At 44.3% G+C, this 26,811-nt stretch overlaps 1 protein-coding gene across 2 annotated transcripts in view; it reads left to right on the top strand.

Moving 5' to 3' along the window:
* Window positions 1-26,811, top strand: part of LOC134948910 (ubiquitin carboxyl-terminal hydrolase 12-like) — a 190,347-nt gene that overhangs the window by 89,328 nt on the left and 74,208 nt on the right. Inside the window, exons 3-5 of one of the 2 annotated variants that reach the window (XM_063937190.1) lie at window positions 7,460-7,673; window positions 11,621-11,847; window positions 20,230-20,306. In XM_063937190.1, the coding sequence (XP_063793260.1) occupies window positions 7,460-7,673; window positions 11,621-11,847; window positions 20,230-20,306 (518 nt within the window). Of the gene's footprint in view, window positions 1-7,459; window positions 7,674-9,716; window positions 9,765-11,620; window positions 11,848-20,229; window positions 20,307-26,811 lie in introns of those variants that run through there. The other variant, XM_063937191.1, reaches the window with a different exon arrangement.

The following is a 26,811-nucleotide window of genomic DNA, read 5'->3' as shown; positions in this document are numbered from 1 at the left end:
GTTAATACTTATGGAGAAAAAATAGAAAGGCAAAAGGGTGAAGGTTATCTTAGAATAAAAAGAGTGGGGATGAGAAAAGAATAGGAAATGAGGATTATAGGAACCACTTTAGCTCAAAATCTGAATTGAGTCCATCCGGGATGAGGCTTTTAATCTTGTGGATCCATTTCATCTCGCTCTTGGCTAAACGTGTTGCCTCATCTCTATACCTCCAGTTGTTTTTAACATTCTCTATAGCTAAAAAGCGGACGATGTTATTGGTGGAACAGTTATGCACTTCTTTAAAGTGATTGGATAGAGAATGGGTGGTTAGACCCTTCTTGATATTGCGGAGGTGTTCACTTAATCTGGTTTTAAGTGCCCGGCTTGTTCGGCCTATATAGACCAGGTTGCAGCTACATTCTATTAGATAAACCACATTAGTGGTATGGCATGTCATGAAGTGTTGTATTTTGTATTTGGTATCCTTCACTGTGAAATCTTCATGTTTAGAGCTTTCTGATTTGATTTCTCGACAGGCCTGACACGTCCCGCATCTAAAGAAGCCTTTATTTCTTATCGGGTGATAGTCTTTATATGGCAAGGCGCTTCTAGTGAGTTTGTCTTTGAGGTTTGGTGCCTTTCTATATATAAAGCGTGGTAATTGTGGCAATACACTTTTTAGAACTGGATCTTTCAAGAGAAGGTGCCAATGTCTACGTACTATAGATTCCATTTTCTTATATTGACTGTTATATTGTGTTATAAAGGCAAACTGAGCTTTTGTATCTTTTTCTTTACTTCTTTTCTTCTTATTTCCCAGTAGTTCAGCACGGTTTTTTTTGGAGGGTTTCATTTTTGAATTCTTCTAATTTATTTCTATCATAGCCTTTATTTATGAAGCCCATTTTCATTGTGTCTATTTGTTCTTCACATATTGTTTTTTTGCTACAATTCCGTCTGAGTCTCAAGAATTGGCTCTTAGGGACGCTAATGAGCCAATTGAAATGATGTTCGCTGGTTGTGGCGATATAATTATTTGCATCTGTCGGTTTTCTAAAGCATTTTGTCTCCAATTTTCCATCCTCAATATATAATGATAGGTCTAAAAAACACAATTCCGTTTGGCTACTATTAATGCTTAATTTGATGTTAAGAGCATTGGAATTGAGTTCCTCTGAGAAGGCACATAGAGCTTCCTTGTTCCCTTTCCAGAAGAAAATGACATCATCAATATATCGATACCATAGAATAAGATCTTTACCAAATGTTCGGTTGGTTTTGATGTTTGTTTCTTCCCAATAGGACATGAACAAATTCGCAAAGCTTGGGGCGAATTTAGTCCCCATTGCGGTTCCAATAAGTTGGATGTAGTACGACCCATCGAAATAAAAGTAGTTATTTTTGAGAATGAATCTTATTCCTTCCAGCAGAAATTCTTTCTTATCCTCAGAGTAGTCTGTTTTGTTAAGATAATATCTGACTGCTTCAATACCTTTTTCATGTGGTATGCTTGTGTACAATGCTGCCACATCAGCTGTTGCCATCCACATTCCCTCTGTCCACTCAAATGTATTAATTTTCTGAAGTATATCAGTTGTATCCTTGAGATGGAAATCTGTCTTTATTGTTAATGGTTGTAGATGTGAATCGATGAATTCCGACAAGTTTGCTGTGAGGCTACCCACACCTGCCACGATGGGTCTTCCTGGGGGATTTGTTGGGTCCTTATGTACCTTAGGGAGTACATAGATGGTTGGTGTGGCTGGATCCAAGACATTCAGATACTCAAATTCTTTTTCAGTGATGGTTTTCTTCTCAAGGTGTGTCTTTAATAATTGGTTGAATGCAGTTTTTATTCTGTTAGTGGGATCACTTCTCAGTTTTGAATAGGTGCCGCCATCTTCCAATTGGCGGTAGATTTCTTTTATGTAGTCCTTCTTATTGAGTATTGCCACTCCCCCTCCTTTATCGCAAGGTTTAATAACAATGCTTTCATCTTTCTGAAGTGCCTTCATCGCCATACGTTCCTTTTTCGACAGATTCCACTTTTTTATTTTGTTTTTATCGAGTTTTTCCATATCTTCAAGAACTGATTTCTGGAAGCTGTCAACTAAACTTCCCTTCAAGTATTTCGGGTAAAAAGTAGATTTTTTCTTAAATGGTTCTATCGTGCTTTCCGTTTCTTTAGGGTCCGCCTGATTCTTTGTCAAGAAGATTTTTTTAACTGTCAATTTTCTAATAAATTTTTCCACATCTATGAATACATCGAAAGGGGAGGGTTTATTGGTTGGCGCGTATTAAGTTTTTTTGTGGTTTTTTTCCTCTTCCACCACAAAAAAACTTAAAACTATGGATCCATCACTAATGTCTATGGAAACTGCAACCACTCAACCATTACAAGGAAAAATCTTCAACTTAAGTGACAGGAATCTCACGGATATAGAGGAAAGACTGTTACTCAAAGGGCTCAAATACGCGCCAACCAATAAACCCTCCCCTTTCGATGTATTCATAGATGTGGAAAAATTTATTAGAAAATTGACAGTTAAAAAATTCTTCTTGACAAAGAATCAGGCGGACCCTAAAGAAACGGAAAGCACGATAGAACCATTTAAGAAAAAATCTACTTTTTACCCGAAATACTTGAAGGGAAGTTTAGTTGACAGCTTCCAGAAATCAGTTCTTGAAGATATGGAAAAACTCGATAAAAACAAAATAAAAAAGTGGAATCTGTCGAAAAAGGAACGTATGGCGATGAAGGCACTTCAGAAAGATGAAAGCATTGTTATTAAACCTTGCGATAAAGGAGGGGGAGTGGCAATACTCAATAAGAAGGACTACATAAAAGAAATCTACCGCCAATTGGAAGATGGCGGCACCTATTCAAAACTGAGAAGTGATCCCACTAACAGAATAAAAACTGCATTCAACCAATTATTAAAGACACACCTTGAGAAGAAAACCATCACTGAAAAAGAATTTGAGTATCTGAATGTCTTGGATCCAGCCACACCAACCATCTATGTACTCCCTAAGGTACATAAGGACCCAACAAATCCCCCAGGAAGACCCATCGTGGCAGGTGTGGGTAGCCTCACAGCAAACTTGTCGGAATTCATCGATTCACATCTACAACCATTAACAATAAAGACAGATTTCCATCTCAAGGATACAACTGATATACTTCAGAAAATTAATACATTTGAGTGGACAGAGGGAATGTGGATGGCAACAGCTGATGTGGCAGCATTGTACACAAGCATACCACATGAAAAAGGTATTGAAGCAGTCAGATATTATCTTAACAAAACAGACTACTCTGAGGATAAGAAAGAATTTCTGCTGGAAGGAATAAGATTCATTCTCAAAAATAACTACTTTTATTTCGATGGGTCGTACTACATCCAACTTATTGGAACCGCAATGGGGACTAAATTCGCCCCAAGCTTTGCGAATTTGTTCATGTCCTATTGGGAAGAAACAAACATCAAAACCAACCGAACATTTGGTAAAGATCTTATTCTATGGTATCGATATATTGATGATGTCATTTTCTTCTGGAAAGGGAACAAGGAAGCTCTATGTGCCTTCTCAGAGGAACTCAATTCCAATGCTCTTAACATCAAATTAAGCATTAATAGTAGCCAAACGGAATTGTGTTTTTTAGACCTATCATTATATATTGAGGATGGAAAATTGGAGACAAAATGCTTTAGAAAACCGACAGATGCAAATAATTATATCGCCACAACCAGCGAACATCATTTCAATTGGCTCATTAGCGTCCCTAAGAGCCAATTCTTGAGACTCAGACGGAATTGTAGCAAAAAAACAATATGTGAAGAACAAATAGACACAATGAAAATGGGCTTCATAAATAAAGGCTATGATAGAAATAAATTAGAAGAATTCAAAAATGAAACCCTCCAAAAAAACCGTGCTGAACTACTGGGAAATAAGAAGAAAAGAAGTAAAGAAAAAGATACAAAAGCTCAGTTTGCCTTTATAACACAATATAACAGTCAATATAAGAAAATGGAATCTATAGTACGTAGACATTGGCACCTTCTCTTGAAAGATCCAGTTCTAAAAAGTGTATTGCCACAATTACCACGCTTTATATATAGAAAGGCACCAAACCTCAAAGACAAACTCACTAGAAGCGCCTTGCCATATAAAGACTATCACCCGATAAGAAATAAAGGCTTCTTTAGATGCGGGACGTGTCAGGCCTGTCGAGAAATCAAATCAGAAAGCTCTAAACATGAAGATTTCACAGTGAAGGATACCAAATACAAAATACAACACTTCATGACATGCCATACCACTAATGTGGTTTATCTAATAGAATGTAGCTGCAACCTGGTCTATATAGGCCGAACAAGCCGGGCACTTAAAACCAGATTAAGTGAACACCTCCGCAATATCAAGAAGGGTCTAACCACCCATTCTCTATCCAATCACTTTAAAGAAGTGCATAACTGTTCCACCAATAACATCGTCCGCTTTTTAGCTATAGAGAATGTTAAAAACAACTGGAGGTATAGAGATGAGGCAACACGTTTAGCCAAGAGCGAGATGAAATGGATCCACAAGATTAAAAGCCTCATCCCGGATGGACTCAATTCAGATTTTGAGCTAAAGTGGTTCCTATAATCCTCATTTCCTATTCTTTTCTCATCCCCACTCTTTTTATTCTAAGATAACCTTCACCCTTTTGCCTTTCTATTTTTTCTCCATAAGTATTAACCATTAAGTATTTATATGTGAAAAGATTTTAACTGCCATTTCATTTAAGTCTGCAGTATGGGCATGATAGCCCACAAGCAAAATGGAACCGAAACATATGAAACATCAACAGGGAAAACAAAATCTCTGAATTTTTGAAGATTAACCAATGTATAACTTATATAGAATTTAATGGACTTCAGCGGTCACATATGAGTCTCAGATCTTCATTATAAACAGTTTTCCGCCTTCAAGGACTGATTGCCGCAACCGGAAGTGCGTTACTAAAGACCGGATGCGTTCCAAATGCGTTCCACCGAACCGGAAGTACGCTGCCGGAAGCCACATTGCGCTCCAGATGCGTTCCAACCAGTCCGCAAAATAGAACTTTTTGCAGATGTTTATAGACCTTCTGATGAGCAAGCACTATTATACAGTGTGTACAAGCTTGGACTCCATCTCATTGTATTTAACTGGGAGGTTTAATATATATATTATTGATCACAAGAAAAAACGGAGGTCACGCTGACGTCACTTCCGGTCAGCATTATACGATCTTCTGTATTCTTATTTTAGAACATTTCCAGCTCTGCCATTTATTATGCAATTTTAATTATGAAGTGTGTTTATATAGGAAAAAATTTTTTTAGTGTTTGGTATATGTTAAACATTGGTTAAAGTTGTTGACCTTTAACCTGGAAGTAATCCAGATTGTGGGTATAAAGAGGCAACCCATTCACTTCACTCTCACTGCCTGATGAAGGGACATTCCCGAAACGCGTAGCAGCAGGAGAGTGAAGTATCCATTGAACCACCAGCAGGTGTAAGGCTGACCAGACGATTGGGACGTGGACGAGGGAACCCGGTTCCGGAGCCAGTTACCCTAAGGTTACATCTTATACGCCCATTGATCACTCTCATCTGGTAATCCTCCACCTTTATTACCCATCATTGTGGGAGGAAAAAACAAGTGTTTTTAGGAATTTTGTGTATTTGTTTTATGATTAAATTCTGTTTCATTTTAAACATACTACACTATATGCATCTTTTTATTTCTTTTTCATATGTGGAACGGACCTAAGAAGTATATGCTTATAGGTGATATAAAGGGAAGTATTAACCTCTAATATCACATACAACAGGTCAAGCAGATCTGTTCACCAGCTTTTCGCATTTAGCGCACCCTATTGCACTCACTCTTTTTTGTTCACTGTTTCATATTGGTATAAGGGAGTACCACTGGTGCAAAGGGGTTGCTGCTTGTTGCCTTCTGGCGCCATTCGTGTTCTCTATTAAGTCTCCACACTTTTTTGTATGCAGCTATCAAGCCTGAATATGTAAAGGTTTAGCTGGCTTTTAGATCTCTTATAGGCTAGTGATTCCAAAGTGTCTGTGGATCTCAGTCCTCCGATACCGAGCTTCTGCATTTCCATAGCAGGCAGTGTACATGCTGACCTTGTGGTCTGTCACCTGTAAATGAACTAGGTCTGTTAATGGACCACATATCAGTCAGCATATATTGCAGTCATAGGTCCCTCTTCAGTCATGGCTCCTATGGCTACAATTAATATAGATATTTTTTTTTACTTTTCTCCTATTCTGGTTATATGTCTTAAAGAGGCACACCCCCCCCCCCCCCCCCCATCTCTCCCCTCCCCACTTTTTCTTAATCTTTTTTGCTGTTTTCACCTGGTGCTGGCTTTTTGGTATCGGCAATTGTAACCTACTATTGGCTCTGTATTGATGCTGCCAGTAATGGAGCATATCCTGTTATAGAGAATTTGAAGCTATAACTGAATTTTGTTCTACAGACTATGCACAGCGTTTTAATGCTCACTATAAATAAAAAACACTAAAAATAACCATGCTCCATGCATATTGCTGTTGCTATGCTATGCATATTCCCCAATGATTGAATCAGAATATGTTGTTGAGATTTATTACAAGAAACATTCTACCTTCCTCAACCCATATTATGGTCATTTATTACATGTTAATGTATTTCAGATGCATTACCCTGTATACTACTTATTTTTAGCAACGAATTAAGGATTTTGAATAAGCAGTTATATTTTAGGTTCCTGGTGTAATTTCCTATAGCAGAGCAGTGGCCATGTGGTAATGCTCACGCACTCGCTTATGACGTTTTAGAGATTAAAAAATATTTTATTTTTTTATTTTTTCTAACATGGACTTTTCTATTTCTGTATTACATTGTGCAGAATATATCCATTTTTGTAATTAAATGACACCCGTAGAGAAACAGGTCTCTTTACAGCTTACATACATGTGGTTGTTTATCCATGTAGAGTATGTTATAGCTACATACGCCTCTATTACACACACATGTTTAACCATTGCCACACATTTAGAAAACTGACCAAATATAAAGGGGCTTCCGCAGTCTTCTTTCAAAGTCAAATCAGAGCTTGAAAAAGGAGGAAATATGCATTATTTAAGTGAAACAGATTTTCTTTTTGTATGTTTCTTTTTTCTTTTGTGTGTCCATTTTTCTTTTTTTCTTTTTCATATGAAGAGCAGGGTCAGGGGAAATAATGTTTGTATCCTGCCATTGACTTTTTTTGCCTTCTGTTCCTGTTTTAGATTGTTTATTCTTTTGCTGCATTATATTTTTTTGTCAGTCTACCCCCACTTGATTTTTGGGAATACATTTTTAATCTCATACTTTTTTTTTATTCTGTATATTATTTAATATGTGGCTTAGTTTTTCTGTCTTGTACCTTCCCAGTTTGGCAACACCTGCTACTGCAATTCTGTTCTACAAGCACTTTATTTTTGTCGCCCGTTTCGGGAAAAAGTTCTGGCATACAAGGTCCAACCACGGAAGAAGGAAAGCTTGCTCACATGCCTGGCGGACCTCTTTAACAGCATTGCCACGCAAAAGAAGAAAGTGGGGGTTATACCTCCCAAAAAGTTCATCTCCAGATTGAGGAAAGAAAATGGTAAGTAAATATTGCCAAACCACATTAGTGGAAGTTTCACATGTGTGCAGTGTATACAGGCAACCAGAGGCAGAATATTGCAGGTATTCCTATAATTTATTACTGTGTTGTACCGAGTGTTAGTAAAAGTAACATTTCGAAAATGTAGTGGACTACAATGTAAGGCCTGCATTACTTTACCCTCTGATCTTTATATGACTGCCACAGCGGGACATTTAAAAGAAACTGCATGGGAATCGGCTATAAATAAGACATTTGTACAATATTTATTCATAAATTCCTCTCACTCCAACTCAGAAACATTTAGCTGCTATTCCAACCTGCATGTTACAGATGTGAGTCCTGGACCATCATTAGAGGTGCCTAGAGTGAGCTGCTACCAAACTGGTGATGTCCTGGGCAGAGAAACTGGCAATGTTTCTATTTGGGGGAGGCGGGTTTATTGCAGAAACAAAAAAAATTCCTTAGATTTGTCATTAGTAATCTCTGCACATCCTCTATTCTACAATACTTATTTAGCAGGGCATGTAGACAGGAAGTCGACTCTTAAAATGTTGACATTCACAAAGCTGACACTGACATGCCAGCAAATAAGGTTGTGGTTACTGTTAGGCTACAATTAGTGTTAGGCTAAAATACCATTGTTGACATTATGTCAAAGTCTAGATTCCGAATGTCGACATATCATGCCATTCCCTATAGCAGAGATAAATATTTTTATGTAGCTTCTCCATCATGTTTTATAAATACTGTTTATTTTAAGGCTGTGTGGTTGCTGAGGTCCCAGTTAGATGCAGCACTTTTCGTCACCGTACAGTCCAAGTGGATAAGCTGATAATGCTCCTTTTATGCGTGTGACAGATGATAGTGTTGCTGCTGTTCCTGACTTTATTCATTGTTCCAGTTACAACTCATCCCGGGCATGCAGGGATCGCCAACATTTTACTTCTCACTAATTTCAGAATTGGTTTCCTGCTGATCACTGCTTAAATATCTCAAGATCTTGTCCACTTTAAACACCTGGGATGAGATGTAATGAAGTCCGAGTTGGCCGGAGGTGCGGGTTCCTGGCCGAACTTGGATGTTTTTTTTTTTTTTTTAAAGCAGCAATCATTTACAAGGCATGGTTTTGCCTTGTACATGATTGTCGATTTAAAAAAACATCTAAGTTCATCCGGGAACCCGCACCTCTGGCCAACTTGGACTTAATAACATCCGGTCCCTAGTTTGTTTTTAAACAAATAAACTTTTTTTTTTTTTGTGGTTGCCAAATCATATGGGGTGTGCAGCCCATCCACCTGAATTTTTACTTGTTCCTAAAATTCTGCCATGTGCGTTTCCAGTACTGCGGCCCTCGTGCAGCCTCACTGCTCGGCACTTGCTGGAACATTAGGGCAAAAGGAATTGCTTACTAAAGCCTGGACATTTATTCCCAGATGTCCTACACTGCCCTATAACTAGACAGAGTATCTTTGTTGTGGAATTTTAATTTATTGATTTTTTGAGTAATAGGTCTGAGTGCTAAATGACACCATTCTTTTTACAGCCAACAGTAGATGATGTAATGAATTTTTGGGTGTACTCCTTCACACCTCTGATGGGTTTGTTAAGAAATGCTGACTATGTGTTTTCTCGGTATGTAGTTATGTGACCGGCCGTCACATTACCGACGACGGGATCCGGAACACTGGAATGCCCGACAGTCGGCATGCAGACCAGCAGGGACTATTCCCACTCTGTGGGTATCGTGTACATCCACGAGTGAAAATAGTCCCTGCGGCGAGCGCAGCGAGCCACCAAGCCCACTGCACGGCGAGCGCAGCGTGCCCACAAAGGGTTTCTCTGTGTTTGCGCCCTCCCCGCCCTCCTCCACACCCCCTACAGACATTGTAAACCTTGGGATCCAGACGACGGTAAGGTGACCTGAGGGATCCATAAAGAAACTTGCATGTTACCCATTACACATGGTTGAATTGATCTTATTTTGCTGTCATTTATATGAATGAAATCATAACTTATCCAGCTAACCTCTTTGTATTTTAGAACATGGCACAAGGACATGCATGGTAGACAAGTAGTAGATGACGGAAGGTAGGCAGGGTAATGCTTGTAAGTTATTACAATCTAATGGGTAGTGGTATACCTGTATGCAGGTGACAGGTGCACTGTACATTAACCATAGTATTCTAAGTGATAAGAAACCGGGCCGTTTATACATTTCCTAAACAACACCACCCTCTTGTGGAGAAATGTATGTAATGCTGTTAGGGATAATATGGTTTCAGTTTTGCATAGAAAAGATTTGTGATTTAACCAATACGGAAAAAAGGAGCTGATAAAGAAAGCTAATGATGTTTACAGGTCATAAACAAAAAACACACTGTAATGTGATTTAAATGATCGCTGAATGGTGAGTTTGTATACATTGATTTTTAGTTTCTCTAATTAAATTAAAATAAATCTCCCAAGAAACATTTTTTTTCCTGTGGAGTATGTAGGAGATATCCATTTGCTCTCGCTATGAAGAAGCGAAGGACAGTAGACAACAGCAGGTGAGCTGTGCTGGCATTTACATCACACTTCTGAACCCTATTCAGGTTCAGAAGCAGATTCTGGTACTGCATGAGCTCACATGCTGGGGACCGCCCGCCACAGGGCAAGACCGCCCACCATGCCAAATCCCAGAGATTTGATCGCAATCTAATTTGCGATTGCATCGCTAACCAGGGAATTGAGGATGCCCCCTCCATATGCAGCCATGCTGCATAGGCAGCCACACCGCTGCCATCTTTTTAATCGGAGCAGCTGCGTGTAATGTCACGCAGCCATCCTGAAAGCGGTCCGCCCATGCCTGCGTTGGCCGGACCACCACTCTCCCACAACTGCCTGTCCCCAGCCCCCCAAACAACCGCCCGCCCACTGGTGTCACTCAGAGTGTGCTCAATTGTGATTTTTGTACTTTATCGATGTGAGCTGAATGAGGTCTCCTGTTTTATTTTGTTTGTAGGATAAAGTCTTTCTCCTACATCTCCTCTTTCCCAAATAACAGTGGATTACCAAGATTTTAAAAGCAGCTACCTGCAAAAGTTTGAGTTTTATGTAAAATTGTGATACACAAAATGAAAGTTGCTTAAAATCAATTTAATGGCACATCACAGGTACATGTGTAGGAGTGGTTACTCTAGAACCAATTCCCCCATCATTCTGGAATGAGTTAGCAAAAGAGACATGCATCCTACATGATAGTAAAACCCAGAGGACTCAGTCGCGCACATTTGTAAATATATGACAAGCCACCCTCCACGTCAAGGTGCCTCTGCTCAGATGCTCCTACTCTATATCACAATAGCACCTACTTTGGGTCATATATTCTTATTTCGTTCTAAATTGAGAGCCAACTCACCTACCAGTCAACACACCAGGATTGTCCAATATGGCACTACAAGGATCAGCATTCCCATCAGCTACTGATTACATACATGCCTCTCAGTACAGTGGACGTTGCTCATAATCAGTTTATTGGCCCATCACAGGTGTATGTAAGGGAGGGGTTAATTTAGATGAGTAAAAAAAACAAAATCCCCTAGCATCCTTCAACTTGGTCAGCGAAAGAGATGTAGTTTATGTAATTATGCAAAATTGTGTAAATCCTGATTGCAGATGAGGAAAAATCATCGTAAGATATTAGGGAATGTGTACTGTACGGTTGGTTGCTAGACTTCTAAGGTGATAATATTTATCAGACATGGATTTTCCATTAATCATTACATACATAGCTGTAGAAATACATCATGTCTAAAATTTTGCCCTTCAAAATGACAGGATACCCTCCTCACTGTTCAGCACCATGCACCTAGAGTGACCACTACATCGTACTAGGAATTTGAATCAGTGCATTCTATAAATGTGCACTGTAAGTCATTGTTTTGTTTCATTGGCTTATGCAGAACTGTTTGATAACTACATGCAACAGGATGCCCATGAGTTCCTAAATTACCTGCTCAACACTATTGCCGACCTGCTGCAGGAAGAGAAGAAACAGGAGAACCAGAATGGCAAGCTGCAGAATGGGAGCTTAGAACTGCCAGAACCAGATAAACCTGACCTCACTTGGGTTCACGAGATCTTCCAGGGAACCCTAACCAATGAAACCAGATGTCTAAACTGTGAGACTGTGAGTGGCACAGACTGTACAAAGAACAATTTTGAAGTGTTCATGTTTAGAGGTTTCTAACGCATAAGATGTAATCTGTTAGGATATATTTCTATGACAGCTGTTGTCAGGTAAATATCCACTTTGATCCTCAAATATAGACTATGCTGGGGGGCACATTTTACAATCTAACTGGAAAGATGGGATCGTAAAGAGTACTTTGCTATACAATATCTCACTGTCACTCTCTTTTATGATGGCAACGGATGTGTGAGGTATTGTGATTACATTATAATGCAGTGTAATAAGGGGTTGAGGATAGAGCTTTGTGGTAATGTGCTTCCACTTGGGTTGTGACATGTGCTGACATATTGTGCAGCAAGTTCCACTGTGGATTCTTCTTCTCCTAGGAGGATAATAGTTACCTCTGTTCCTCCAGGGAGCTCAAATCTGGATGTGAGCTGAGATTCCCTGGAAGTGAGTGACCCTTATGTCAGAGTATTTTGTGCATTGTAGCTGGAAAACTCCGGTCCTCTGCTGTGCCATTGCATACTGTTATTCCTGTGTTTAGACTTAGCTATGTGTCTGCCCAGTTTCCTGGTTATGATCTGCCTGTGTATCTCACTTGCATGCTCCTTTTCTAACACTTTTTCACTTGTTCCTTCTCTCTCTCTCTCTCTCTCTCTTGCTTTCTCTCTGGTGGTTTGCCCATTATCTCTCAAATCATAACCTCTTAAATTCTATTCTGATAGTTGAAAACCACTTTCTTAGTAAAGCTGCGCAGTGTTCCATTGGAGTCTGCAGCACGCATTTCATGCTACATTGGACAAGCTAACAATATGAATGCTGCTACTTGTGCTAATAAATACAAATAATTAGAGAAATAAAATCTCTTTAGCACCAGTGTTGTATAACATCTGTAGAAGCAAATAATGCCTTTTAAATGGGGGTTCATTGTCTCCATAGCCCCTTCTCACAATCTGACACAGTTTAGGAAGGCTATAGGGACACTGTACTGGAAACATGCTATACACCAGTGGTTCACAAACTGGGGGCTGTGGTACCCTGGAGTGACTCAGGGCACTTGCAGGGGTGCCATGGATTGGTGATTCAGGTCCGAATCAGATCATATATAGTTCATGTGATAGGCTAGACAAGAGCTGGTGAATGCCAGTCCTAAAATATGCAGACAGAAGCGTAACCCTGTCCACCCCCACATAATAACCTAAGGATGACAGGTAAGCACAGTTTACTTAATTTAATAATTGTTGATCGATTTCTCAGTAAGAAACTTTAGGCCTAGGGGTCCTGGGAATAAAATGCTGATACTCTAGTGCACCAGAGAATTTGACGGCAGATCAGAACCACTTGGCCCATCTAGTCTGCCTCTTTTGTTTTGTTTTATTTTTTTGTTTACCATATTTTTTCCTCAAACCTTATTTGATCCTTATTTATTTGTAAGGATATACTTAGGTCTATCCCGTTAATGTTTAAATTGCTCTACTGTCTTATCCTCTGCCTCCTCTGATGTGAGGCTGTTCTACTTGTCCACTACCCTTTCTGTGAAGTAATTTTTCCTCAAATTTCCCCTGAACCACCCCCCTCCAGTCTCAGTGCATGTCCTCGTGTCCTATTGGTTCTCTTCATTTGGAGAATGTTTCCCTCCTGGACTTTGTTAAAACCCTTGATATATTTGAAAGTTTCTGTCATGTCCCCTCTTTCCCTTCTCTGCTCCAGACGATACATATAGAGATTTTTTTAGTCTTTCTGGGTATGTTTTGTGATGTAGGCCGTGCACCAATTTAGTTGCCCTTCTTTGTATCATCTCTAAAGTATTAATATCCTTTTGAAGATATGGCCTCCAGAATTGAACACATTATTCTAGATGAGGCGGTACCAATGACCAGTGACCAGTGGCATTATTACTTCTTTCCCAATGCAGTCAAGCATCTGACTAGCCTTCCTCATTGCTTTGTTACATTGCTTACCTGCCTTTAAGTCACCTGAAATAGTGACTCCTAGATACCTTTCCTCCTCAGTAGTTTCCAGTATAGTGCCATTATTACTATATTTAGCCTTTGGATTTTTGAGACCCAAGTGCATGATTTTGCATTATTTTGCATTAAACTGTAATTGCCACACTCTTGACCATTCCTCTAATCTACCTAGATCCTCAATCATTTGTTTCTCCTTCATCCACTAGGGGCCACTGGAGCGTAGTTACAATGGGGAAATAGTAGGCAGTAATTGGGAGCTGGCACTTTAAAATTCTCACACTGTGGCTAGCTCCTCCCCTACTATCTCCCCTCCAAGCCAGTCTTAGTTAGTGCCCGATGTGAGCTGGTTCACTTGGGTTTAGCTGAAGAATTTTTTCTTTTTTCTTTATTATTTTATTTTTCATAACACACGCACAGACTGGCAGCTCTGCCACTGCCATTCTGCACCGCGGGAGCTGCCGGCGGGGTCCCATCGCAGCTGCGTGCGGCTCGGGATGGGCCCCGGCTGAGGGAGACACTGAGCTCTCCTGAGTTGGCGGACACCGCTGCGTGCGGCGCGTGTCGCGGCCACTCCATCCAGCAGAAGATTCCGGCAGCAGGGCAGCGGTGAGTATCAAATGTGGCCGGACACCGCTGCGTGCGGCGCGTGTCGGGGCCACTCCATCACAGAGTATGCCTAAAGTGGTGAGTACAAACATCCCCCCCTCCAGACTGATGTATGCTTTTACAGATTCAGTTTTCAACATATGTATCTCCAGTCATAGAAGGCTGGAGTGCATCAAAGGCGCTTACTAATTCTTGGCGCCATTATATGGGGGGCGGAACTTCAGCCCGCTCTGTAGACGGGCTCAGCGCTCTTCACTACCCGGCTGCAGCAGAAGGCAGCCGGGGGATACAGAACAGTGAAATGTAAGTTACAATGCTGGTTGCCTTTTATAGTTGCCGCCTTTATCTTATGTCAGTGTTGTGTAATGGACTGTCCGCTCCCCGGCCGCAGCATACAAGCGGACGGGGAGATACAGGGCGCTTCCCGCTTACTGTAGAGCAGGTTTGAATTTGGCGCCGAAGCGGGGGGGGCGGAGCTAACTCCCGCTCTGTTCGGCGGGTTAAGCGCTCTCCGTCCCCCGGCCGCTACAGGACCGCCGCTTCACTGTCATACCGCTCCCCGGCCGCTGCAAGCTCCCTTCCCTCTCCGGGCTGTTCAGGGAGGATAAAGGTAGGATGTGGGGGTGAAGGCTATTCCCGCTTTGCTCAGCGGGCTCCCGGCGGCGGATCGCAGCGTTCACTGCCTCTAGGCACAAATCCTGTTTCAGTTTTTAGTGTTTCTGTGCAGGGAGTTGCTGACATATTGGTAATATCTGACTTTGTTAGCCATTCCTCCCGGCAGGAGAGTCCTCTGCCAGACATTTCATACATGGAGCCTGCTCTATTACAGGAGCTGGGGCTCATCTCATTACTGATTAAAAATCCACTGTGCTTTACCCTACAAATACTATTAGGTTCAAATAGACAGTATTTACACAGGCACAGTATTTATCTACCCTAGTGGGTTCACATACACGGTTGGATTCACTGTGGGTGTGTATATATATATATATATATATATATATATATATATATATATATAGATATATATAGATATGTATGTATGAATATGTATATGTGTGGAGGTATGTATATAGATATATGCATACAATACCGTATATAGGGCAGTGCGGATGGTGTAGTGGTTGGCATTGCTGCCTCGCGGCATTGGAGGTCGTGGGTTTGGTTCCCACCGTGGCCCTAGCTGTGTGTAGTTTGTACAGATGTGTCCACATACATCCTTAGGATAAAACAAACCATTTCCGCAATGTTTTCTAATAACAAAATACCTCCTTACCACATAACATTTTCCCCCATCTTTTCTCGCAGTCTGGTCACCATTTTGAAAAGCCAGCGGAACCTCCGAGAAACATCTGGTGCACCTAAATTAGCGGTACACTACATACAGGGCGGGGTGTTGCCTTCCCTTTATTATTCCTTGGTGTCACTAGTTACTAATGCTATTTGTAATTTGAGAAATGTGTGTAAGGCATCAGACAAATAGCGCTGCTGCTCAGTATGCTAGTAGCGGGTATCTGAACAGGGGGACCAGGGTTTGAAAAACTTTAAGCGGAGCTCCTATAGCCTAGGGCTAAGACTCCTGTCCCACAGCGCAGCGCTACTGGTTCAGGTCTCCGCTGCTCCAGAAAGTTTATTTGAATCGTGTCGGTCACTACACATTATAGTGCAGACCTTACATAGGGCTGTGTTTATTTAACCCACCTTTTCTCCTTTCGTTGGTCTCACCTGGGATAGTCAAAGAATTCCCTCTTAGGTGTGAAGTATGCGGTGGAGCCATCTGCTTAGCCCTCCACGCACCTGCAGAACACTCCTGTTTGAACAGCTCAGATTATGCAGGTAATGTCACTATTAACCAGAGACCTTGTACGTCATTTCACCTCTCCAGGTTTCTAAAGGAACCTTGCTAACTAACCTTCCAGGTTATAATACTGATGATGTCTGTTTTCTGTGGAGTCTGAACCAGTGTCTCAGAATATCCAGGTGCATTATACAGCAGTTCGTCTGGTACTGCAGGTAAAGGAGGCGGACACGTCAAGTCCATCGGGGTTCGACGCCAATGACGAAATGACAGCGACTGGTCCAGTCTCGGATGAGCTGGGCAGGCTCCGGTAGGCGGCCGGCAGACACCCGAATACACAATATCAGGTATCAAACAATGTTTGTTTTTCCTATCCTTTCCCCGCAGATGGCAGGAGATGGTATCAGAACCTCTCTAGGGTATACCCCTCGATGTATCGCCGGTCCAACAAGCTGCTGTTTTCCTGAGGCAGCCTTGCTCAGGGTTCCATCAAAGACATATACGGCAGCGCGGTTCTACCTTGTCCGGAGCAGGTAGGTTGTGGAACAATTGTCCTCTAGGTTACGGGATAAGTTGCATCAGGATAAACTGATACTTTGGTACAGGTCCGAATCAGGATTCTGCTTTATGATCTTTGGAGGTCTCCACGTCTGCAGACTCGGACCCGGCATTGTCGCTTGGGCTGTCTTAACCCGACGATCTCTGGGTCTGCGACAGTGACAGGTGAACATGTAATCCTACGGGGCAGATGGTTCAGGGAAAGGATCTTTCTGCAGGATTTCTTGAACCATGGGAGGTAAGTCCACTTTGCTTTCTCCTAATACTGCCCCAGCTCCAAGACAGACCTTTACCGGTCTTTCCTTTAGATTTTTCCGTGCCCCTTCAAACTTTCGACTCCACACGGGCGATATCTCAGTCGCCAGGGGATCTCAGGGTAAAAGGCTGAAGCAGAGGTTCAGCATCCTCGGTCCAGTCTGATTTTAGGTCATCCTATAAACCCACTACAGGTCAGACTTTCCTACCACCTGGAGGGTCCCAGGGTAGGCGCAGGTCGGTGGTCCTGCGGGAAGAACTGAGAAGGCTTGGGCGGTTACAAAACTAGATTTTGGAGTACAACCATCTCAGGAGTCCCTCGGCAGGGGTCGGCCGATTTACGATGACAAGAGAGTCATACTGCAGGCGGCGCTCCATATGCTTCTAACTGCAAAGGGTGTTGATCCCTGTTTTTCACATATCATTTGAATCGGGACAGTTCTCAGGCCTTTGTTTTCTTCTCACGTTCCGAAGCCAGTTGGCTCGGCCAGGCCTATTCTGGCCTTAGAATCCTTTCAGTCTGTGATTGCTAGTTTGAACAAGAAAGGGAGTTTTACGTGTCCCTTGTCTTCAGAGATGCCTGTTTACTCATTTCCGCTGGACGGCCTTTTCTCAGATTCGCATTACAGGATTCTTATTTTCACTGTCAGTCCTTTCCTTTCGGTCTCTCTTCCGCTCCCATAGAGTTCAGGAAGATCACAGAATAACTCTTTTTCAAGGGCAGTAGGTGACGTTGGTTCCCTAATGGGACAATCTACTGCTACTTTCCCACTCTGTACATTAGGTGGCTTCTGAATATCCGGAGGATCCAGGAGCTTCTGGTTCAACACAGATCCAATTTATGCTCCTTGTAGACGTTTCTCAACACGGTCCGTCAGAGGATTGTTTTTTTTTTCTTTTTCCTTCCTCGGCACCAGGTACTCTATTCCTTCTGTCAAGTTGCGACGCAATGAGTGGTCGTCTACATTCCTCTCTGAGCGGGGGACAACATTCCTCTCTGAGCGGGGGACAACAATCTTCTTTCCAAAAAGGTCAAGCCACCAGGTCAGACTCCCGGGTGAGGAAACATTCCCCGGAGTTTTGTCAGCTGGTCCGCTGTGGGCGGAGATTTCGGATCGACCTCAGGGCGTTCTGACTGACTCTTAACTCTTTACTACTCTCGGACGTGAGCTCGGGCGGCAGTAGCCGTGGAGGTCCTCAGGACTCCGGGGAGTTTTCTGGTTATTCTATCCTGCCTCCCTTTTTGATTTCTACCTCATGTTCAGTAACACAGGAGGGGATTATGTGTGCTAGCCCTCTCGGTGGCTCTGGTTGGGCCACGCATGACTTGAAGATACAGATACACCTGTTGTCAGTAGAGGAGCCTTGGCTCCTACCTCGACTGGACTGTCTACTTCAACAGGGTCCTTTTTCTTGGTTCAATCTTACACTGGTCTCGTTTAACCGTGTGACTGTTCTCGAGACCTCAGAAGGGAGGAGTTCCCTAGTTCGGTTAGGCCTACTGGGCCTCGATTTCAGAAGTCTGTTATCTCTTCTCGCTTTTGCCACTTTTGGAAAACTGTATGGGACATAATAAGCATAAAAGGGGTTTTCCCCTTTTTTCAGTTACCATTCAGCCGTCATCTTTGGTTTCTCTGGGAGGTTTTGCTCAGCTGCGCTTCAAACCACACTGACCTGAATTTTAGGTATCTGCCTTTTTCGGTTTTCTTCCAAAAGAGATTAGCCTAGCGGCCGTCAGTTCGGCCTCTTTTTTTAGGGAGTACTCTATTGGCAACTCCCCCGGCTGAGCTTCGGTCTCGGCGGTCGTTTCTTCCAGAGGGAATGTCCATTTTTCAGATAAATCTGACACTAGTGTTTTTTGGTCCTCTATGAATGTTGTCAGGGCTCGCCGACTCTCTACAGAGGTCTTCGGCTATTCGACGAAGTGTTTTTCTTCTTTGTGCTGTACGATGCTCCCGTGCTAAATAGCCGGGGTCCCAGCATACGCTGGGACGTTGGATACATCTGACCATCAGACAGTCTTCTTGGCGGTTGCTAGGAAGCCTCCGTTTTCCATTTCAGCGCACTTTATGCGCGTTGTAAGACCTTCGGGGGCGGCTGCCCGTGGGGTCTCCATAAATGGTTTGTCGGGCGGCTACTTGGTCGGACCGACATTCGTTTTGTCAAATTCTACAAGTTTGACAATTTTGCGGCCTCTGCATCACAGTTTGGCCGAGCAGTTTTTACAGGACTCTCAGCGCTCTCCCACCCGTTTTTGGGAGCTCTGGGACGTTCCCATTGTAACTACGCTCCAGTGGCCCCTAGTGGATGAAGGAGAAATCAGGATTTTGGTACTTACCGATAAATCCCTTTCTCCGATTCCACAGGGGCCACTGGACGCCCGCCCAGCGCTGTTCATCCTTGTTTTTTGCTTAATGGTTTGCAGATCAATATATGACTGCTTGTTGAGTACAGGCTAGCCTGGTTTTTGTCAGGTTCTGTTCCAGGTTTAGTTTGGTTTATCCTGGTTTACAGGGCGTCATTAACCTCCTCTACCTTAAGGTTTGTTTATTCCATCTCTCATCGGGCACAGTTTTACGTAGACTGGCTTGGAGGGGAGATAGTAGGGGAGGAGCTAGCCACAGTGTGAGAATTTTAAAGTGCCAGCTCCCAATTACTGCCTACTATTTCCCCATTGTAACTACGCTCCAGTGGCCCCTGTGGAATCGGAGAAAGGGATTTATCGGTAAGTACCAAAATCCTGATTTTACCCCCACCCTGTTACATACCTTTGTGTCACCATGATTCAAGAAAGTATGGGAACCACTGCTGTACACTTTATTTGGAGTCTGTTGTCACTGTCACATTTAAAGGTAGTTTGTACAACATAGTATTTTGTTAATTCCAAACGAGATCCATGTCAGTTTTTGTAGTAATTTCTACCTTGAGAGCAGTGTCATAGCAGTGTATTATATGGAGATGTGATTTTACTTTGACAGAACATAAACATCAGACAGCTTTCACTTAAATGAATGAGAATATTCAGCGTAATGAAAGTCTCTGCATAACCCTATTTTTATTGTTAATTTCTAGGAAAGTAACCTTGAGAATGAACTCTCTATGATGTGCATAAGTGGGTTCAGTCATTAAATATTATGAGTGCTTTGTCTTTTTTTTATTCTTGGTAACACTCTGCCTTTTCTATTCAAGGTTAGTAGCAAAGATGAAGATTTCTTGGATCTCTCTGTAGATGTGGAACAAAACACTTCCATTACACACTGCTTAAGGTAAGCTGGAAGCTGTGATGCACTATTTCTTATGTCTTCAAACAGTTTTTCTCCTGCAGGATCCACAGGGTATCCACAGGATACATTAGGATATGAAGGAGCGACAGCGGATTTGCACCAAACGGTCAAAGGTTTTCTCTAACGTCCTAGTGGATGCTGGGGACTCCGTAAGGACCATGGGGAATAGACGTGCTCCGCAGGAGACTGGGCACTCTAAGAAAGATTTAGTACTACTGGTGTGCACTGGCTCCTCCCTCTATGCCCCTCCTCCAGACCTCAGTTAGAATCTGTGCCCGGACAGAGCTGGGTGCATTTTAGTGAGCTCTCCTGAGCTTGCTAATAAGAAAGTATTTTAGTTAGGTTTTTTTATTTTCAGAGAGTTTCTGCTGGCAACAGACTCTCTGCTACGTGGGACTGAGGGGAGAGAAGCAAACCTATTAACTGCGGCTAGGTTGCGCTTTTTAGGCTACTGGACACCATTAGCTCCAGAGGGATCAAACACAGGAACCTAACCTTGGTCGTCCGTTCCCGGAGCCGCGCCGCCGTCCCCCTCGCAGAGCCAGAAGACAGAAGCCCGCGGGTTGAAGCAAGAAGACGTCAAAATCGGCGGCAGAAGACTCCTGTCTTCATATGAGGTAGCGCACAGCACTGCAGCTGTGCGCCATTGCGCCCACACTAACCCACACACTCCAGTCACTGTAGGGCGCAGGGGGGGGCGCCCTGGGCAGCAATTAAGTACCTCCTGGCAAGAGCAGCATATATACAGTTGGACACTGTTATATGCATGAGCCCCCGCCATTAATTTCACACAAAATCGCGGGACAGAAGCCCGCCGCTGAGGGGGCGGGGCCTTCTTCCTCAGCACTCACCAGCTCCATTTTCTCTCCACAGCTCCGCTGAGAGGAAGCTCCCCAGGCTCTCCCCTGCAGACTCACGGTAGAAAGGGTAAAAAGAGAGGGGGGGCACATAAATTTAGCGCATTAATCATATATACAGCAGCTACTGGGTAAACACTAAGTTACTGTGTGATACCTGGGTCATATAGCGCTGGGGTGTGTGCTGGCATACTCTCTCTCTGTCTCTCCAAAAGGCCTTGTGGGGGTCCTGTCCTCATATAGAGCATCCCCTGTGTGTGTGGTGTGTCGGTACGCGTGTGTCGACATGTTTGACGAAGAGGGCTATGTGGAGGCAGAGCAAGTGCAGATGAATGACGTGTCTCCGCCGACGGCGCCGACACCTGATTGGATGGATATGTGGAAGGTGTTAAATGATAATGTAAACTCCTTGCATAAAAGGTTGGATAAAGCTGATGCCTTGGGACAGTCGGGGTCTCAGCCCATGCCTGATCCTACAGCGCAAAGGCCATCAGGGTCTCAGAAGCGCCCACTATCCAAAATTGTTGACACAGATATCGACACGGATTCTGACTCCAGTGTCGATGAGGATGATGCAAAATTGCAGCCTAAAATGGCTAAAGCCATCCGCTACATGATTATAGCAATGAAGGATGTTTTGCACATATCAGAGGTAAACCCTGTCCCTGACCAGAGGGTTTATATGTATGGGGAGAAAAAGCAAGAGGTGACTTTTCCCCCTTCACATGAGTTAAATGAATTATGTGAAAAAGCGTGGGATTCCCCCGATAGGAAAGTGCTGATTTCCAAAAGGTTACTTATGGCGTACCCTTTCCCGCCAACGGACAGGGTGCGCTGGGAATCCTCCCCTAGGGTAGATAAAGCTCTGACACGGCCACCTAAGAAGGTGGCCCTGCCGTCACAGGATACGCCCGCCCTAAAGGATCCTGCAGATAGGAAGCAGGAAAGTATCCTGAAGTCTGTTTATACACATTCAGGTACTCTACTGAGGCCGGCAATTGCGTCGGCCTGGATGTGTAGTGCTGTAGCAGCATGGACAGATAATCTGTCTGAGGAAATGGATACCTTAGACAAGGATACCATTTTACTGACCCTGGGGCATATAAAAGAAGCTGTCCTATATATGAGGGATGCCCAGAGAGACATTTGCCTACTGAGCTCTAGAATAAATGCAATGTCAATTTCTGCCAGAAGGGTCCTGTGGACTCTGCAATGGACAGGTGATGCCGACTCCAAAAAGCACATGGAGGTTTTACCTGACAAGGGTGAGGAAGGAATTGTTTGGGGACGGCCTCTCGGACCTAGTTTCCACAGCTACGGCTGGGAAGTCAAATTTTTGGCCATATATTCGCTCACAGCCTAAGAAAGCACCGTATTACCAAATGCAGTCCATTCGATCACAAAGAAGCAAGAAGGTCAGAGGTGCGTACTTTCTTGCCAGAGGCAGGGGTAGAGGAAAGAAGCTGCACCATACAGCTAGTTCCCAGGAACAGAAGTCCTCCCCGGCTTCCACTAAATCCACCGCATGATGCTGGGGCTCCACAGGAGCCAGGAGCGGTGGGGGCGCGTCTCCGAAATTTCAGCCACCAGTGGGTTCGCTCACAGGTGGATCCCTGGGCTATACAGATTGTGTCTCAGGGATACAAGCTGGAATTCGAAGTGATGCCCCCTCACCGTTACCTCAAATCGGCCCTGCCAGCTTCCCCCATGGAACGGGAAGTAGTGTTAGCGGCAATTCACAAATTATATCTCCAGCAGGTGGTGGTAAAGGTTCCCCTCCTTCAACAAGGAAGAGGATACTATTCCACAATGTTTGTGGTACCGAAACCGGACGGTTCGGTCAGACCCATATTGAATTTAAAGTCCCTGAACATTTATCTGAAAAGATTCAAGTTCAAAATGGAATCGCTCAGAGCGGTCATTGCAAGCCTGGAAGAGGGGGATTTTATGGTGTCTCTGGACATCAAGGATGCTTACTTGCATGTCCCCATTTATCCACCTCATCAGGAGTACCTCAGATTTGTGGTACAGGACTGTCATTACCAATTCCAGACGTTGCCGTTTGGGCACTCCACGGCACCGAGAATATTTACCAAGGTAATGGCAGAAATGATGGTGCTCCTTCGAAAGCAAGGAGTCACAATTATCCCATACTTGGACGATCTCCTCATAAAGGCGAGGTCCAGAGAGCAGTTGCTGATCAGCGTAGCACACTCTCAGGAAGTGTTGCAACAGCACGGCTGGATTCTGAATATCCCAAAGTCGCAGCTGATTCCTACAAAGCGTCTGCATTTTCTGGGCATGATTCTGGACACGGACCAGAAGAAGTTGTTTCTCCCGGCGGAGAAGGCTCAAGAGCTTGTGACTCTAGTGAGAGACCTCTTAAAACCGAAACAGGTGTCGGTGCATCGCTGCACGCGAGTCCTGGGAAAGATGGTGGCATCATACGAAGCCATTCCCTTCGGCAGGTTCCATGCGAGGATCTTTCAGTGGGATCTGTTGGACAAGTGGTCCGGATCGCATCTTCAGATGCATCGGCTGATCACCCTGTCCCCGAGGGCCAGGGTGTCTCTTCTGTGGTGGCTACAGAGTGCTCACCTTCTCGAGGGCCGCAGGTTCGGCATACAGGACTGGGTCCTGGTGACCACGGATGCGAGCCTCCGCGGGTGGGGGGCTGTCACTCATGGGAAGAAACTTCCAAGGGTTGTGGTCAAGTCAGGAGGCTTGTCTGCACATAAATATCCTTGAACTAAGGGCCATATACAACTCCCTGAGTCAAGCGGAGCCTCTGCTTCACAACCAACCGGTGCTGATTCAGTCAGAACGAAGTCTTCACTCAGATTACAAATCGATGGGAACTGCCACAGGTAGACATGATGGCGTCCCGTCTCAACAAAAAGCTACAAAGGTATTGCGCCAGGTCAAGAGACCCTCAGGCGATAGCTGTGGACGCACTGGTAACACCGTGGGTGTTCCAGTCGGTCTATGTGTTTCCTCCTCTTCCTCTCATACCCATGGTGCTGAGAATCGTAAGAAAAAGAGGAGTGAGAACAATACTCATTGTTCCGGATTGGCCAAGAAGGACTTGGTACCCGGAACTGCAAGAAATGCTCACAGAGGACCCATGGTCTCTGCCTCTCAGACAGGACCTGTTGCAAAAGGGGCCCTGTCTGTTCCAAGACTTACCGCGGCTGCGTTTGACGGCATGGCGGTTGAACGCAGGATCCTAGCGGAAAAAGGCATTCCGGAGGAAGTTATTCCTACGCTAATAAAGGCTAGGAAGGACGTGACAGCAAGACACTATCACCGTATATGGCGAAAATATGTTGCCTGGTGTGAGGCCAGGAAGGCCCCTACAGAGGAATTCCAGCTGGGCCGGTTCCTGCACTTCCTACAGTCTGGAGTGACTATGGGCCTGAAGTTGGGGTCCATAAAGGTCCAGATTTCGGCCCTATCCCTTTTCTTACAAAAGGAACTGGCTTCTCTTCCTGAAGTTCAGACATTTGTTAAGGGAGTGCTGCATATTCAGCCCCCTTTTGTGCCACCAGTGGCACCTTGGGATCTCAACGTGGTGTTGGGTTTACTGAAATCCCACTGGTTTGAGCCACTTAAGACCGTGGAGCTAAAGTATCTCACGTGGAAGGTGGTCATGCTATTGGCCTTAGCTTCGGCTAGGCTTGTGTCAGAATTGGCGGCTTTGTCATGTAAAAGCCCCTATCTGGTTTTCCATATGGACAGGGCAGAATTACAGACTCGTCCGCAATTTCTGCCGAAGGTGGTGTCATCTTTTCATTTGAACCAACCTATTGTGGTGCCTGCGGCTACTCGTGACTTGGAGGATTCCAAGTTGCTTGATGTAGTCAGGGCTTTGAAGATCTATGTAGCCAGGATGGCTGGAGTCAGGAAGACTGACTCGCTGTTTATCCTGTATGCATCCAGCAAGCTGGGTGCTCCTGCTTCAAAGCAAACCATTGCTCGCTGGATCTGGAGCACGATTCAGCAGGCTCATTCTGCGGCTGGTTTGCCGCATCCAAAATCAGTGAAAGCCCATTCCACAAGGAAAGTGGGCTCTTCTTGGGCGGCTGCCCGAGGGGTCTCGGCATTACAGCTTTGCCGAGCAGCTACTTGGTCGGGTACAAACACATTTGCTAAGTTCTACAAGTTTGATACCCTGGCTGAGGAGGGCCTTGTGTTTGCCCATTCGGTGCTGCAGAGTCATCCGCACTCTCCCGCCCGTTTGGGAGCTTTGGTATAATCCCCATGGTCCTTACGGAGTCCCCAGCATCCACTAGGACGTTAGAGAAAATAAGATTTTACTCACCGGTAAATCTATTTCTCGTAGTCCGTAGTGGATGCTGGGCGCCCGTCCCAAGTGCGGACTTTCTGCAATACGTGTACATAGTTGTTGCTTAATAAAGGGTTATGTTATGTGGGCATCCATTGTTGATGCTCTGTTGTGGTTCATACTGTTGACTGGGTAAGTTTATCACAAGTTATACGGTGTGATTGGCGTGGCTGGTATGAGTCTTACCCTGGATTCCAAAATCCTTTCCTTATAATGTCAGCTCTTCCGGGCACAGTTTCCTTAACTGAGGTCTGGAGGAGGGGCATAGAGGGAGGAGCCAGTGCACACCAGTAGTACTAAATCTTTCTTAGAGTGCCCAGTCTCCTGCGGAGCCCGTCTATTCCCCATGGTCCTTGCGGAGTCCCCAGCATCCACTACGGACTACGAGAAATAGATTTACCGGTGAGTAAAATCTTATTTCTCTGACGTCCTAGTGGATGCTGGGTACTCCGTAAGGACCATGGGGTATAGACGGGCTCCGCAGGAGACTGGGCACTCTTAAAAGAAAGATTAGGTACTATATCTGGTGTGCACTGGCTCCTCCCTCTATGCCCCTCCTCCAGACCTCAGTTAGTATCTGTGCCCGGCCAGAGCTGGATGCACCCTAGGGGCTCTCCTGAGCTTCCTAGAAAAGAAAGTATTTGTTAGGTTTTTTATTTTTAGTGAGATCTGCTGGCAACAGACTCACTGCTACGTGGGACTGATGGGAGAGAAGCGAACCTACCTGCTTGCAGCTAGCTTGGGCTTCTAAGGCTACTGGACACCATTAGCTCCAGAGGGATCGAACACAGGCCCAGTCCTCGATCGTCCGGTCCTGGAGCCGCGCCGCCGTCCCCCTTGCAGAGCCAGAAGAACGAAGAGAAGTTGAAAATCGGCGGCTGAAGACTCCGGTCTTCATTAAGGTAGCGCACAGCACTGCAGCTGTGCGCCATTGCTCCCTTAGCACACTACACACTCCGGTCACTGATGGGTGCAGGGCACTGTATATGTGCATTAACCCCCACCATTAAAGTACATAAAAGGACAGAAGCCCGCCGCTGAGGGGGCCGGGCCTTCTTTCTCAGCACACCGGCGCCATTTTCTCTTCACAGCTCAGCTGGAAGGAAGCTCCCTAGGCTCTCCCCTGCAGTATCCTGGTACACAAAGGGTAAAAAAGAGAGGGGGGCACATAAATTTAGGTGCAAAACTGTGTATATAAGCTGCTATAGGGGAAAAATCACTCAGTATAGTGTACATCCCTGTATTATATAGCGCTGTGGTGTGTGCTGGCATACTCTCTCTCTGT

This window comes from Pseudophryne corroboree, chromosome 8 (assembly GCF_028390025.1).
Source record: "Pseudophryne corroboree isolate aPseCor3 chromosome 8, aPseCor3.hap2, whole genome shotgun sequence".
Classification (NCBI taxonomy): Eukaryota; Metazoa; Chordata; class Amphibia; order Anura; family Myobatrachidae; genus Pseudophryne; species Pseudophryne corroboree.
This window is presented reverse-complemented; position numbering and strand designations above follow the sequence as displayed.